The sequence below is a fragment of the Plodia interpunctella genome, chromosome 1 (genome assembly GCF_027563975.2).
Source record: "Plodia interpunctella isolate USDA-ARS_2022_Savannah chromosome 1, ilPloInte3.2, whole genome shotgun sequence".
In the NCBI taxonomy this organism is placed as follows: domain Eukaryota; kingdom Metazoa; phylum Arthropoda; class Insecta; order Lepidoptera; family Pyralidae; genus Plodia; species Plodia interpunctella.
Genome location: NC_071294.1, coordinates 1 through 15,329, shown reverse-complemented (window position 1 = coordinate 15,329; position 15,329 = coordinate 1). Strand labels below are relative to the sequence as shown.

The window sequence follows — 15,329 nt, the reverse complement described above, 5'->3', positions numbered from 1 at the left end:
AGTCTGAGTCAGTCACTCAGTAACGGAAGTTTTATATATATTGATTGTATCTTGGTGTCTAAACAAAAATAAAAATTCTGTGTGAATGAGGAACTTTCTCCATTTCACATAGGTTCACATAAAATTTTAACAGGAAAGGGTGATAAAATTAGTTTCCTCAGTTACAGTCAGCGCATAGCACAATTAGGTTATGGAAATCTGATTGATTATTCATTTTGAGCTATAATGCCGTTTACAACGTAATAAATGAAGTAAATATTGAAGCCTTTTCAATCAGATCGAGGCCCACAACGGGCCGGTGCACTCCCTGGAGCGCAATCCCGGGTTCCTGAAAAACTTCCTGACGGTCGGCGACTGGACGGCGCGCGTGTGGAGCGAGGACTGCCGCGAGTCCGCCATCATCTTCTCCCCACCGCTGCGCCACCGACTCACCGCCGGCACCTGGAGCCCTACGAGGCTCTCGCTTATGGTACCTCTTATACTTAATGCCCCCATGGAAATTTATCAGCGTAATAGTTAGCCTCAAAAAATATTGATTTCAAATCGGACCGGTGGTAGTTCCATTTGCCCATTCGAACAAACTTGCCTCCACTTAACAATGACATTATATTTATGGGTTATATTACATGTCTCAAGTGTAGATCTAATTTCTAGTGTTGAAATCTCTCATTCCCACTATTGGAACAAGTAGAACAACCGTTGAATTGGTGAGACAATTCGTCAGTAGTTCTTTTTCAAAAATCTTCAATCAAAAAAAATGATCTGCCAGACTCATGCGTGTATGTTGTAAGGTGATGACACAATGGAATGGCATGGTGACGCTGTGGGACCTGCTGCGGCGTCAGCACGAGCCGGTGATCACCATGCAGGTCTGCGAGGAGCCGCTACTGCGCGTGCGCCTTCAGGAAGCGGTAACTCATGATTATCTCGCCTAGTTTCTTAGACGTAGTCCTCAACAATGAAATAATGATTTACAGCGATACTCACTCAATATTACATGAATTTCGTTAATAAGAAATCCGGTGTGAATATGTGATGTAGAGTTTGACTGCTTTGTGTAATGTTGACAGGGCAGCCTGGCGGCGATAGGCAGTCAGAAAGGAAACATCTACATGGTGGAACTGTCACAGATGCTGACGCAATCCGACAAAAATGACAAACCACTGCTTACCTCGGTTTGTATTCTTTAAATTAAATAATGTTTTGAAACATGACTACAAATCCTTTTTTTTTTTATTTTTTAACTTGCGAATCAATGTTCGTCTTTTTAGGGAACAAATTATACTCTGAGAGAGAAAGCGTTACAACAATAACAACTTCATCGAAAAATTTTTATGTTTTTCAGATTCTTAAACTAGATTTGATCTTTTTTTAAACTAGATTTGAATTTACACGATCAATTAAGTAAATCTTGAATATCCTTTTTTTTTACTTTCAAAATCAAAATCAAAATCAAATCATTTATTCAGAAATTAGACCTTCACAGGCACTTTTTCACGTCATAATCTAAATTAAATTATGTTTACCAAAGCTACAAACTACTAGCATTTCGGAACGACCACTGCTGAGAAGAAATGCCGAAAGAAACTCATTCAAACAGTGTTGGTCAAAACAAGATGTACAATGATAAATGTATGTATATAGATATTTGAGCGCGAGAGCAAGCGCGAGCGCATTCTGGAGGCGCGACTGCGCGAGATCCGGCTGAAGCAGCGGCAGGCGGAGGAGGGCTCGCCCGTGCCGTCCACCACGGACATGGACGCGGCCATCGGCGACCGCGACCTGGCCGAGGCCACGGCCGAGTACCTCGGTGTCGTCAAGAAGGAGCTCGCCGCTATGTAGCCTTCATTGATTCATCTACCGCTCAATAAATTATTTTACTTGAACAGAGTCTTTATTGTTATACAGTAGTTGAAGCCTTATGTAGTAACTAATGCTTTTGCTTAAAATATTTACCTGCAACATCAAAATGTTCAAAATGTTCTGCTGGGCGTCGGCTCTGGCCTTAAGAGCGCGGCTTCACTGCTCCGTAGACCATTCCCTCATCCGTATCCGAAGCGCTACATAGCAGGAACGCTATATTTGTATGGGTTATTGCTAGGTACGAAGCGTCGATGCAGAGTGTTACCGCTATTTCGTTTACACATTTGACATTGCGCTGCAGTTGTAGCATACATCAAGATGGAGTTAGTCTACTGACAGAGCGCAGCGCGACGTAGCAGTGAGGCCGCCCTTTAACTTCCGCGTTATTTAAAAAATATACTGATTTTTTGTACTAATTAGTGTCTACAGACATTTAATTCATTTAAGAGAGCCTTCAAATATATACTAAACTAGCTTTTGCCCGCGGCTTCGCCCGCGTGAATTTCATAGCAAAATCTCAGTATTTTTTATCGCGTACCTACTCTGTAAGACTGGTTTTTTTCTCATCTTTAGTTCAATTTCCTGTTTCCCGCTGCGTGTCTCGTCCCGCAAACTTGTCCAATCCCGCTTCCTGCTATGTAAGGTAAAGTAGATATCCCGTACCGTTTCCGTTACCGTTTAATATGTTCCGTCCCGTTTCCCACTACGTATCTCCTTCCCATTTCCCGCTCCGACTCCCACTCCCGCTTTCTGCAACGCGTGCCGTGCCATTTTCTATGACGTTTTACATCTTGGTTTTTTATTAACCACAACGTAAATTAAACATTTTTTGTATTTACTGTTATTTACTATAAAAAGTAAGTGTACCAATTTTCAGCTTTTTATCTTGAAAATTGTATTAAGTCCCATACAATCTTTCACCCCCCTTTTGAAGGGGTTGAGGGTTAATTTTCAGAAAAATCTGAAACACGTATTCATTACTTCGTTGTAAACAACCAAAATCCAAATTTTCAAGACAAATCTTCACTTCAACGGTGTAGAACTTTCATATTTACAGTTTTTCACCCCTTACACCCCTTTCGGAGTTGAATTTCCAAAAGTCCTCTCTTAGTGCTCACCTACATGCCAAATTTCAGCTTCCCGTCTAGTTTCGGGTGTACGTTGTCTGTCAGTCATTGATACATACTGCGCCCACCCTCTTCTGTTATTCTCTCTCACTTCCCAAAGCTTGGCTGGAAGAGATTGCTTAGCAATAAGCCCACCATTTGTCCATATGTATGCACATTTGTATTATTTTGAACTAATATTGTTTTTATGGCAATAATAATATTTTGTATTGTAAATTTAGTTTTAATAAAGAGAGTAGACAGAGAAGTCGTTCTGACAACTGATAACAATTTTTTATATGAATACAACGAAAATAAATAAAATTACCTTGTGCACATTAGTAACAAGTAAAAATCTTACTGTCTGATTTCGTTGCGGACTATGGCCGCGCTCTGCGTTACACCGCGAGCCGCCGTCGCCGCGTGCTGTGCTCAACAACAAAACTATCTACCTACTTAAAATAATTCGGCGTGCGTATTTTTTAATAAGCATTATTGTCCCCACCACACTGCACTGTTGGTGATCTATGGGTCTGTGAGCTGAAAATATCTTTTCACCTTAACATTATCATTTTTAATCACCTTAATATCACCTTAATATTAAATTTTACCCATAAACTTTTCTATAAAGAGTTTTAAACATAAAAGACATATTTTTGTATAAGTCGTAATGGTTTCCCGTCGATTTTCGCGTCTCTGCGCTATTTATATAGTGCGCGTGCGCTGACCTCATTTTGCGTTACGCTCTCTATTGTATCTTGATATTCAGTTGAAATTACGTTGGAGAAATCAATTAATACGGTGAGTGACCTATTCGAGAAATATTATTATTCCCAATGTTATTGGAATCAAAAACTGAAGAGTTCATTTGTTTGAAATCTATAATGGTTTGAAATATCAAGAAGCCATTCGTGAGCGAGGACGTCACTCACAATGAATTCAGTGACGCAACAGTCCGATGTGAAGATTGCTGTACATTATGTTACCTGCCGTCACCTCAGTGAGCTGAGCAACTTCATTTGGATGGTTTATACATTTGATGATTTGACTTTATTTTTATTTTACTTTGTACTATCTTATATACTATCTATCAATATTTTATTTAAAAATCTAAAATCTGTGAGCTATATTTACTTGCTATCTTACCACTCATCGCTCACGTCTCGAGACTGGAGCTGGCATTACATCTACCTACTTTTTATACCGAAAAAAGGGCGGAGGTCCCGTAGGAACTTCAAATTGTGAACTATACAACCGATTTACTGAAATTCTCTATGAATGTACTGTAAGTACTGACAAAGAATCTTATATACTTTTTATTCCGGAATAGTACGAGTTCCGTACGAGCCAAGCCCACCCAGTGAGCGGCGCGTCGCCACCTGCCACTTAGTAATCATGACTTTGACAGGTGCCCGAACTCTATGCAATAGTCCACACTAAGTCCATCCAAATATCATGCCATACTTACATTTTCATTTCATGCCGTACTTCCATCCATTATTCTGCAATAGCTCACACTCCCGCCGAGACCTTCTCGCTCACGAGGATATCAATTCATTGTATATCCGGTAGCGGGTGTTTGCGGGAGATCTATTACTTAAAAAAAAACTCTCCTAAGGGCCTCTACTGTTGGATCCACGCAAGCCTTTCAGAGGATCGGACAAACGCGAATATTTAATTGTAGAAACATAATCATAATTTAAGATATTGTGTAGACATACAAAAGAAAATTCTATTTAAATATTTCGAACCACACGCAAACGAAGTTACGGACACAGCTAGTAAGCCTAATAAATTTTGACAATAACTATGTGTGTCAGATATGGAGGTGGTGGAGGAGCGTTCGTGCTGGCAGAAGGCGAGCGGCGCGCTGTGCGTGGCTCTGAGCGAGGTGTTCTCGTGGCTGAGCGGCGTGGAACTGGCGGTGAGCGCACGCGTGTGCGGCGCGTGGCGGGCCGCGGCGCGCGACAGTCGGCTGTGGCGGCGACTGCTGCGCCGCGCCGGCGTCGCCAACCACACGCTCACGGCACTTCGTGAACACAATCGTGAGTTATTATTTCCTAGCATATTTGCTGCGGCAAATACGACAAATAAATAGATTTGTCTTCCTTTGCCATGTCCAATGCCCTAATGTTCCGGGTTGTGGGCTTTCGATGTATACTTACGTGTATTAATATAATTACATCTCTTTGAAAACGGTTTTGGCAGCGATGATATCCTGGCGACAAGAATATGTGAATGTATGCGCGGGTTGGAAACTAGCGGCGCAGGTGCCAGGAGCACAGCACGGGGAAGGTCTCGAGCAGCGCCGCGGCGGAGGCGCGCTGCTGACGCACGCGTCGCTGGCCGCGGCGGGCGACAGGCTGGCCGTAGCTGCCGACGATGGAACTTTTGCGGTTTGTGTCTTTATTTTACATTAGGACATCTAGTCCCGGATAGTTCGTTCGGGTAAAATCATAACAAAAAAGTGTGTTACTTTTGATGGTGCCAAATTTCATCGAAATCGGCCCATCAGTTTATGAGTTTATTCATTACAAACAAAAAAAGATACAAAAATACAAATATTTTCTTTCTATAATATGAGAATGGATGTCATAGTCTGGGGCTAAATATGACGGTCTCACCACCAGGATATAACATTGTTAGATTATATTTAACATCTCGAGTCGCCCTCGACTGTTACCTATAGTTTTCTTTATTCTACCATCAAATTCCATTATTCGATTTGTATGTTCGGTTGTTGTGCTAGATTTGGGTACAAGTCAACCACGTGTGGCAAGAAGAATGGTCCACGGATCTCCGAATGCGCGGGTGGACGGGGGCCGTGCGCTCGGAGTGGGCGGCGGAGGGGCAGGAGGAGAGCGAGGGGCATACGGGGGTCGGTGGTCGATGGCTGTTGGTGACGGGCGCTCTCGCACTCGCTGACCGATGGGAGCTTCTTGTCTTGCAGCGAGACGGTAAACGGACGCCCCATGATTATTAGGCTCCTATTTTTAGTTAATCTGAAATTACATCAGATGTAGTTACAGATATTACTAAATGATTTTAGCAAAATTGGAAGGTGTCGAAACACTCTACGGGTCCCGAACCACACAAGCCTATGGTGGCCATGTGGCTGCTTCACGAAGCTGCTCGCTCAGTCAGCGACCGCCAGTTGATATGATAACACCATAATAGTTATTGGATCTGTTTCGTTTCATAAAATTGACATTTGTAAACTATTCATTTATAACAGAACACATGAATGAAACTTTTTAATTTTATAGAACTTGGGACCTACCGGTCACAAGCTCGTGCGGGCTGCAGCGCAGGTGCGGGGGGGTGCTGGGCGGGGACGGGGGTATTTCTCTCGCTGGAGCTGTGCCGCCTCGCCCCCAGGCTCGCCATCACTGTCGTCTGGCTCAACGCTGCTACACAGGTAGCCAATCAACTTATTATTTATTATATTCTTTTTTTACTTATGACGAATTTTCGGTTCAAATTTCGTTTGAGTACTTTGTTATTAAGGCTGCAGCTATAGATCAACAAAATAGTACTCGCGGCATTTGGCTTTGAAATTCTTATCTAATCAAATCTTTCTGTCATTTTTGCTAAGGCGCATTCTTCTTAAGGCGCATCCCTTTAGCAACATCACATGTGACGGACACCGTATTGGATTAAATTGTAATAAATATTAAATTTCTGTTTATATTTTATAAAATAGAAATAATAATATGATAAGAATTCGTTCAAATGTTAAAGAAATATCATCTTTTTGAAAGTTTGATACCTATTCTGACACCTTTTCGCAGCAGAAAACTGAACAACACAGCATGGCGTCTGCTACTCATTCAGACGCAAGGATTGATTTAGTCTAGCTCTGTGAATCAGAGCACACCTAGTTTTATTACCCATTCAGGCCTGAAGAGGCTTGTATGTATATAGCTTTTGGGGGACAGGGATAAGCCCAATCCATACCAGTAGTAGCTAGTGTATCGTACCCAATATATTTACGATGTAATGTTGATCATGACGCTACTGCAACTAATCTTCAATAAATTTTTTATTAACCTCATTTAAGGAGACGCAGTCAGAGTACGCGGGGGTGTCGTCTCCGCTACTGCGTATTTTCAATGAAGACAGCGCTCACCTCACGTAAGCAACAGGAACTATTCCGAAGATTTCATTTTCACGGTGAAATCGGATATTCCAAAGAATATCTTTGTACAGGCTTTAAAAGGGTAAGATTGCCATCAAGTCAAATCAGATACTTTTCTCCATGGGTCAAAAACAAAAAATATATGGGGCGTGGACATAATTAATGTAGGAGACAAAAGACGTAAATAATAATGTTGCATTATACATTTTATTGTATACATAGGCAACTACCTTATTATACTAGTTACTTATTTTATACTAGCTTTCGCCTACGGCTTCGCCCGCGTGTATTTCCCACAGAAGCAGTTATTTCTCCGAGATGAAATATATATATATATATATATATATATATATATATATATATATATATATATATATATATATATATATATATATATATATATATATATATATATATATATATATATATATAAATATAATACGTCCTCCTATAAGTACGTATGTCCCTTTCCGTACTTCAAGCAACATTTATGCATAATTTCAAAAAGATTGGTCGAGTAGATGATTGAGTCGAAGCGTGGAGACGTAACAAACAAACAATCAAACGTTATTTCGCATTTATAATATTAGTTGGGATTGTTATTAATATCTCTTTTATATAGCCATGTGCTGGTAGCTGACGTACCTTTGGAGGCATTGAAAACCGTCAGCACTGATGTTTGTGAAGAAGGTTCTTGTTCTCCTGGAATCAGTTATTTTCTTGCATCAACAGATACAGTTGAGTTGATTTCACTGGTTTATATCAATACATTAGATATAATACAAAGTTGTGTCATATATTTCCAAAACACATTTAATATCTCGAAGAAATATTATTTAGGACGATGTACAAAGAGATGTATGTAAGTTAAGTAAGGTCTGGATAAGATGAAATTTAAGGAGCTGTCGGCCAACATTCAGGAATAGGCACATAAAGAAGATGAAGAAGTAAGTTATGTAGAAGTAATAGAATAAGAATTGAAGAAAAAGTCGGTTAGGTATCTCTTTGTACACGCTAATCTCTGGAACTACTGGATGTACTTTGAACCTTTTTATATCTATTCTATTCATGTAGTTTAAAAAAGTTCCTAATACCCAAAAATGTACCCAGTTGCACTTTAGTACAAATGGAACTGGTACGAATTTATAATACTTATCGTATAAGGACTCATAACCTCGTGAACGAAGTTGCGGTCATTAGCTAGTGAATAATGAATAGTGTGTCTTATTGCTAGAATCGACTTATAGCTGAAGAGAGCGTGCAGACGTTAGTGACGGCCAGTCAGGGAGCGGGCGGCGCGCTGCGAGCGTGGAGCGTGTCCGCGCGCCGGCCGCCGCCGCTGCGCGCGCGCGACGCCGGCGACCTGCGGATGCGCGCGCGCCGGCGCCGCGCCGCGCCCGTCGCCGCGCCCGAGCCGGACGACCCCGACGAGGCTACTGTACGCGCCATGTGCAACCCACCTGAAGCAGAGTGTTTTCTACATGCTGCTATTCTAGGACTCGTACTTCATTCCAGGTAAAATAACTAGTTGTTCGCCGCGAACTTTGACCTCGCGAGCACAATAAATTGTAAATATTTCAAATAAACGACTTAGCCGATTTTGTTGCGCCACGAACTTAAAAATTTATTGACAGATCCTACATACCCTTTCAATTTCATTAAAATCAGACCAACGGTTCGAAAGTTATCGCGTTACAAACATGGTTTTTTGCCCCAAATAGATTTGTAGACTTCGCTATAATACCGTTTAACGGCTATCTTAAAAGTTCTAATTATTGTTATAAAATTTAGTAGAAATTAATTCTAAAGACATTATTTAAAACGCAGCGCGCGGTGTATGTGGGCCAGCACGGCGGATGGGAGTGCGTGGTGCTTATCGCTCCCGACCTTGCAACGACTGTGCATGCTATCGGGCGCTGACGGCGCTTTTCCCAGCGACCAGTACTACATCCAGCCGGCGGTGTCGCCGCGCTACGTGGCGTCGCCGGCGCGCGGGCGCAGCGCCGGCGTGCGGCTGTGGTCGGCCGCGACCGGCGCGCTGTGCCCGCGGCCGCCGCAGCTCTCGCGCGCTTCGGGCGCCGCCCTCGTTTGTCTCATGTCTCCGCGGCAACAAGAGTTGCTAGTGCTCGCTGGACACTATGTGCATGTGAGCTAAAAATTGTTTTAATTACAGATACATATCATTTGGCTATAATTGAAGAACATTTATATGTCTTTCAAAAATTGTGACATTTTGTGTGATTACGAATAATTTTCATTTGAAAATTGGAAATATTTTTGAAAAAAACACTCCCCTTAAAAAAAAAAGACTGCTTTATTACTTATGCTTGAACTCACGAAGTAAGGGTCGCAATTACATAATTTCTATTTATTTACAGATCTGGCAAAGTCAAGCAACCTCGCAACGTAACTAGCATTTAGGTATTATTAGGTACCTAGGTATTTTAAAAAAATAAAATATACAAATAAAGCAGTACCAGTTGTTTAACTTTTTTGTTGATTTTTAAACTTTGTCATTAAATATGTGCATAGCTAGAAAGTCTAGTAGGCCTCGGCCGTGACCCGCTAGTCCGCAGTCTTGCGTCTACTGCGACGCACACCGCTCTCCGCTCCGCTCCCCGCTCCGCCCGCGTAGCATGGCACTCCGCACTACGCTTGAAAGCATAGCCAGATTGGTACAGGTTTGCTACTTCTCTTTACTTCGTTCATCTTAGTGAAATGTGTCGTATTTCTTGCCCAGTTATGGTTAAAAATGTGGTGATAAATATATATTCTTCTTCTTCTCGAATAGGTTTCAAAATCAAAAATGTCAAATTACAAAACGACCGGTCACTAGTTATATGTAATAAGCCCTTTTATCCTGAAAAACAAATTAAAATGGTTTGTTTTATAATGAATTATTATTTAAGAGTGTTTCTTGACATAGGACTCCTCCAGCAACCTCCACGTTCCCCCGACTGTTACTTTCTCCATTTGTATCTGCGGTCAGCTTGAGCTCATTCTCTCACCGTGTTATCTCTACGTCTCTCTTTAGTTCTTTTATCTTTCTTTGTTACTATTCCATCACTGCCTGATAGCACATTATCAGAATAAATACCTGTCAATATGTTGTCTGATTGCCAGCTTGGTAGTATTAAAAAAAATCTAAAATCCTAGGTAAAGTATCGTAATCTTATCATGGCAAAAGTGTAATATTTGCGTTGTTTGGCGACAGCCCGGCCCAGGTATGCGAGTTGGTTGTCGTGGCGTGCGGTCGGCGCCGGTGGGCGAGCCGCCGTGCACGGGCCCCCCGCCCGCCCGCCTCTGCCCCTGCGAGCCGCAGCCGCGCCCCCCGTGCCGCGCACGCCCCAAGGGCCGTGTCGAGGCGCTCAAGGTCACCTGCTGCCCTCCGGTGAAGGGCCCGTGTCCACCGTGCCTCTCCAATCAGCCGCTCAACTGCAACAGTAGAAAACTATCTTCTCGCGTATGTACTTCTCTTGCAAAGTGACTTAATGATGTTTAGGGACGGGCTACACGAACAACAGCGCGTATTGCGGAACGACTAATACTCAGGCGGCGCGATTTACAGACTTCGGCCGCGGCGAACAGAGTAGACGGAAGTTCAAGGGCAAAATTTTTATCAAAATTATCTATATATTGCTCAGTTGAGAGGAGTAGTAGTTTTGTGGTTTAAGTATATATTATATAATTTGAATATAATTAAAGTATAGATGATGATGATACAGAATGGATGGATTTTTATTAGAGTACTCTGGAATTTCGAACCAGCGATTGAAAATATTTATAAATGAATAATTATGCATATATATAAATATTTGCTAATTTTTCTGTAATTAAATTTCGGTGTCCATTTTTTCGCCGTAAACTAAATTATTCTAGTCTTTTCTTTCCTGACTATTCCCCGCGACTCCCGCACTGCCCTGCTTCGTGGCTAGCACCTGCAGCGGTTACGCTTTTGTTTTGTTCATACACCGCGCCGACTGTCGCCCTGTCCCTTGCTACCATCCCCAAGGTGTTAGATTTTTTTTTATTACTACATCTCACGCATCAACACATTTCTAGGGATCAATTATTGATCCCTAGGAATGAGCAATTCGGCTTTCGAGCTGAATACTCCACCACGCTTCAACTCACAAGGGTTCTCGAAAATATGACTACAGCTTCACAGCTACAGGTGAAACTAAATTAAAGATTGTGGTTGATAACGATCTTTTCAATTGGTTAATTTTCTCAACTAGGTACCTACTATTATTATTTTTGTGTTCACAGGCCCCCAATTCCTTAGGAGATTCAACGAAGTCTTGTATTCCAAACGAACCAGTGGACAGATGCAGACAGACGTGTGGCAACGAAAACGACCGCGTGGAGCGGCGGCTAGCGGCGGAGGAGCGCGTGCGGCGCGAGCAGTACGAGCAGGAGGTGGCGGAGCGCAGTGCGCGCGGTTGTGAGCACGCGCCCGCCGCCAGCTACTGCCTCGGGCTGGAGCGCGAGTGCGCGCGCGCCACCGACGGCCGCCAGTACGCGGTCCTGTGCAGCAAGCAGGCCGTCCCCAAGTGCGGGCCCGGCCGCCAGCGCCCGCCGCCGCAGTGCGTCGAGCTCCTCGCCGACGACAACTGCAAGATACAGGGCGGCCCTCACATGGACCCGTGCGCGCACCGACGCCGCACCATCTTACAAATTGACCGCTCTCAGACGAATGACGAATTAACAGCTTTTGCCATGCAAAAAAGCGTCGATGGCCCCGGTGTAACAGTTTCGAAGCAACCGTGTGACAAGAAATGTGACGAGAAAAGCTGTGAGATGAAACGGTCTACACCACCTCAACCTCCACCGTGCAGGCTGCCGAGCGTGACTGAGACACTGCGCGCGCGCGGCTCGAAACCTAACGACCAGTCGTGTCCGACGCAAGCTCGCTCATTTCACACTTCGGCCCGAAATACCCAAATAAATGTCAAAAATATTCTGAAAACTCGCAAAAATCAATTTAGTACAAATAAATTAATCTCATCTTCGAGTCCCGATATTAAAATAATCACATTTAATCGCGCTACAAGTCCACTTGTAAAAAAAATGTCTGCCAACAATTGTGGGGGAAACACAAAGCCTGGATCGTGGACATCGTTTGAAAAATTGCGTAAGATTTGCCAAAATTTAGGAAAAAGCAAAAAAAATGAAAAAATTTTAAACATGTCTTCTACTTGCAAGATGCCGCCTCCCTGCGTCCCACCTATTGGTGCAAAGAAACAAGAAGCACAGCGCGTGCCACCAAATCCGTGCGCACCAAATCTATCAGAAAAAGATAAAGAAGCGCTCAGAAATACTTGCTCGTCTAAAAAGACATCGACAAATTCATGCCCACAAAAAAAGCCAAACTTATGTGGACAAAAACCACAAATGCCATTTGAAACTCCAAACCCTCCATGTAGAGAAAAGAGGCCCAGCTCCCCATGTGGAGAACAAAAGTCTAGTTCCCCATGTGGACAAAACAAGCCAAACACCCAAAAGGCAAAAAAAATGTTGATACCAACTGTAGATCCAAACTCACCATGCGATATAACGTTAAAACCGCGTCCGCCAAAAAACAAAAAACCGCGAAAGCCAATTGCCGAAGATGATCCAGATTCATCATATTCACGAAAGAAGCCCAAAAAATCACCTAGCTCAAAAAAACCGAGAATTAAATCGAATCTGTCTGCAAAAAATACGCAAAATACTAGTTCACCTAAAAATCAAAACTCATCATGTGGACAAAACAAACCGAATCAATCTACACCTTCAAATTCGCCGCCTCCATGTCAGCCATGCGGAACTCCAAGACGTTGACTGCCATGACTACAAGTAGCTTCGCAAAGGATACAAGTAAATCATCCCTCGAATTTCACTTCCAAACCTACCTATGAAATTAACACAAAATGTATCGAGGAGAAAAAAAAGGGTGTGTGTCGCAGTATTTTTTTTTTAATAAACAGAAATCATAACATACGAATTTGTTTTATTGCATCAACTTACCTATTTCTACAAATACATGTAAAGCTGTATTCCATGTTCAATAACACCAGCTTTATACTGTCGCAGTCCGTACGGGCCTATCAAGAAAGGAAGGCGAAAGGGTCGTGTCCTAAAATTTTAATCTACAAAAATATTCGCCTCAATACAATCACAAGTTTATTTCCTAGAAAAATTAAAAAAACCACCGGCTTTCAATATTATAACATATCTAAGAACCACCACATAATGTATCGAGGAGAAAAAAAAGGGTGTGTGTCGCAGTATTTTTTTTTTTAATAAACAGAAATCATAACATACGAATTTGTTTTATTGCATCAACTTACCTATTTCTACAAATACATGTAAAGCTGTATTCCATGTTCAATAACACCAGCTTTATACTGTCGCAGTCCGTACGGGCCTATCAAGAGAGGAAGGCGAAAGGGTCGTGTCCTAAAAATTTAATCTACAAAAATATTCGCCTCAATACAATCACAAGTTTATTTCCTAGAAAAATTAAAAAAACCACCGGCTTTCAATATTATAACATATCTAAGAACCACCACATAAAAATTAGCTATCGGTTGATGAGTGTGGTGCCACGTACACAGACAGACAAAACACAGCGGTTAAACTTATGACATTCAATACAACGAGAGAAATTCACGCGGGTGGCAAAGGCTAGTTAGGAACTGGAATATTACCCCTTAACAAATAACGTTAGTGATACAGTAGTGTGTGACAATTAAAAGTATAATGAAATAAATACCAAAATGACGCAGGTGAAACCACGGGAAAAAAAAAGCAAATGAAAATATTACCCCTTGAAAAATGGTTTTAGATATGTCCATGACGGCTCCATTAAAAACTAATTTGTTTTATAAAGCGATACCACGCAAGCAAATAGTTATGTTTTATGAACAGTAGATGTCACTGTGCAAAATTACAACGCGCAGGAAAAAATTTCGAACAATATATGACTTTCAACGACCGATGTTGGTTGGTTGGTTGGTTGGTTGGTTGGTTGGTTGGTTGGTTGGTTGGTTGGTTGGTTGGTTGGTTGGTTGGTTGGTTGGTTGGTTGGTTGGTTGGTTGGTTGGTTGGTTGGTTGGTTGGTTGGTTGGTTGGTTGGTTGGTTGGTTGGTTGGTTGGTTGGTTGGTTGGTTGGTTGGTTGGTTGGTTGGTTGGTTGGTTGGTTGGTTGGTTGGTTGGTTGGTTGGTTGGTTGGTTGGTTGGTTGGTTGGTTGGTTGGTTGGTTGGTTGGTTGGTTGGTTGGTTGGTTGGTTGGTTGGTTGGTTGGTTGGTTGGTTGGTTGGTTGGTTGGTTGGTTGGTTGGTTGGTTGGTTGGTTGGTTGGTTGGTTGGTTGGTTGGTTGGTTGGTTGGTTGGTTGGTTGGTTGGTTGGTTGGTTGGTTGGTTGGTTGGTTGGTTGGTTGGTTGGTTGGTTGGTTGGTTGGTTGGTTGGTTGGTTGGTTGGTTGGTTGGTTGGTTGGTTGGTTGGTTGGTTGGTTGGTTGGTTGGTTGGTTGGTTGGTTGGTTGGTTGGTTGGTTGGTTGGTTGGTTGGTTGGTTGGTTGGTTGGTTGGTTGGTTGGTTGGTTGGTTGGTTGGTTGGTTGGTTGGTTGGTTGGTTGGTTGGTTGGTTGGTTGGTTGGTTGGTTGGTTGGTTGGTTGGTTGGTTGGTTGGTTGGTTGGTTGGTTGGTTGGTTGGTTGGTTGGTTGGTTGGTTGGTTGGTTGGTTGGTTGGTTGGTTGGTTGGTGGTTGGTTGGTTGGTTGGTTGGTGGGTGGTTGGGGTGGTTGGTGGTTGGTGGTTGGTTGGGTGGTTGGTGGTTGGTTGGTGGGTTGGGTGGTGGGTGGTGGTGGTTGGTGGGGTGGTGGTTGGGTTGGTTGGGGGGTGGTGGGGGGGGTGGGGGGGGTGGTGGGGTGGGTGGGTGGGGGTGGGGTGGGGGTGGTGGGGGGGGGGGGTGGGGGGTGGTGGTGGGGGGGGGGGTGGGGGGGGGGGTGGGGTGGTGGGTGGGGTGGGGGGTGGGGGGGGGTTGGGGGGGGGGGGGGGGGGGGGGGGGGGGGGGGGGGGGGGGGGGGGGGGGGGGGGGGGGGGGGGGGGGGGGGGGGGGGGGGGGGGGGGGGGGGGGGGGGGGGGGGGGGGGGGGGGGGGGGGGGGGGGGGGGGGGGGGGGGGGGGGGGGGGGTGGGGGGGGGGGGGGGGGGGGGGGGGGGGGGGGGGGGGGGGGGGGGGG

General features: G+C 43.8%; 3 protein-coding genes across 9 annotated transcripts in view; all 3 read left to right on the top strand.

Moving 5' to 3' along the window:
* The window catches only part of LOC128670571 (dynein intermediate chain 3, ciliary-like), a 40,492-nt gene extending 38,606 nt beyond the window's left edge, over nucleotides 1-1,886 (top strand). For all 4 annotated transcript variants that reach the window (XM_053746371.1, XM_053746361.1, XM_053746352.1 and 1 more), the window contains 4 exons: nucleotides 278-469; nucleotides 792-911; nucleotides 1,071-1,175; nucleotides 1,645-1,886. In XM_053746371.1, the coding sequence (XP_053602346.1) occupies nucleotides 278-469; nucleotides 792-911; nucleotides 1,071-1,175; nucleotides 1,645-1,842 (615 nt within the window). In that variant the 3' untranslated portion in view covers nucleotides 1,843-1,886. The remainder of the gene's footprint in view (nucleotides 1-277; nucleotides 470-791; nucleotides 912-1,070; nucleotides 1,176-1,644) is intronic.
* Nucleotides 1,887-3,437: 1,551 nt separating this feature from the next.
* Nucleotides 3,438-9,615, top strand: LOC128672755 (uncharacterized). Of its 3 annotated transcripts, none has more exons than XM_053750134.1 (10): nucleotides 3,438-3,500; nucleotides 4,790-5,014; nucleotides 5,178-5,365; nucleotides 5,719-5,926; nucleotides 6,236-6,387; nucleotides 7,030-7,103; nucleotides 7,730-7,844; nucleotides 8,342-8,622; nucleotides 8,935-9,253; nucleotides 9,486-9,615. In XM_053750134.1, exons 1-10 carry the CDS (start codon nucleotides 3,497-3,499, stop codon nucleotides 9,519-9,521), a joined length of 1,602 nt encoding a protein of 533 aa, XP_053606109.1. In that variant the 5' UTR covers nucleotides 3,438-3,496; the 3' UTR covers nucleotides 9,522-9,615. The 3 variants fall into 3 exon arrangements, with proteins under 3 accessions (XP_053606109.1, XP_053606119.1, XP_053606100.1); XM_053750144.2 differs by lacking the exon at nucleotides 3,438-3,500 and adding an exon at nucleotides 3,619-3,770; XM_053750125.2 differs by lacking the exon at nucleotides 3,438-3,500 and adding an exon at nucleotides 3,859-4,254.
* A 31-nt stretch (nucleotides 9,616-9,646) lies between these two features.
* LOC128672747 (serine/arginine repetitive matrix protein 1-like) lies at nucleotides 9,647-13,089 on the top strand. Of its 2 annotated transcripts, none has more exons than XM_053750107.2 (3): nucleotides 9,647-9,788; nucleotides 10,322-10,570; nucleotides 11,377-13,089. In XM_053750107.2, exons 1-3 carry the CDS (start codon nucleotides 9,744-9,746, stop codon nucleotides 12,928-12,930), a joined length of 1,848 nt encoding a protein of 615 aa, XP_053606082.1. In that variant the 5' UTR covers nucleotides 9,647-9,743; the 3' UTR covers nucleotides 12,931-13,089. The 2 variants fall into 2 exon arrangements, with proteins under 2 accessions (XP_053606082.1, XP_053606092.1); XM_053750117.2 differs by having other exon boundaries at nucleotides 9,659-9,782.
* Nucleotides 13,090-15,329: the final 2,240 nt, after the last annotated feature.

Bases quoted from the DNA above. Each gene is read 5' to 3' on its own strand.
- LOC128672755 (XM_053750125.2), top strand. The intron at 6,388-7,029 runs GTAGCCAATCAA...ACCTCATTTAAG, and splicing joins GGCTCAACGCTGCTACACAG to GAGACGCAGTCAGAGTACGC. The intron at 9,254-9,485 runs GTGAGCTAAAAA...ATTTATTTACAG, and splicing joins TCGCTGGACACTATGTGCAT to ATCTGGCAAAGTCAAGCAAC.
- LOC128672747 (XM_053750107.2), top strand. From the start codon at position 9,744: ATGGCACTCCGCACTACGCTTGAAAGCATAGCCAGATTGGTACAG. The intron at 9,789-10,321 runs GTTTGCTACTTC...GTTTGGCGACAG, and splicing joins GCATAGCCAGATTGGTACAG to CCCGGCCCAGGTATGCGAGT. The intron at 10,571-11,376 runs GTATGTACTTCT...TTGTGTTCACAG, and splicing joins GTAGAAAACTATCTTCTCGC to GCCCCCAATTCCTTAGGAGA.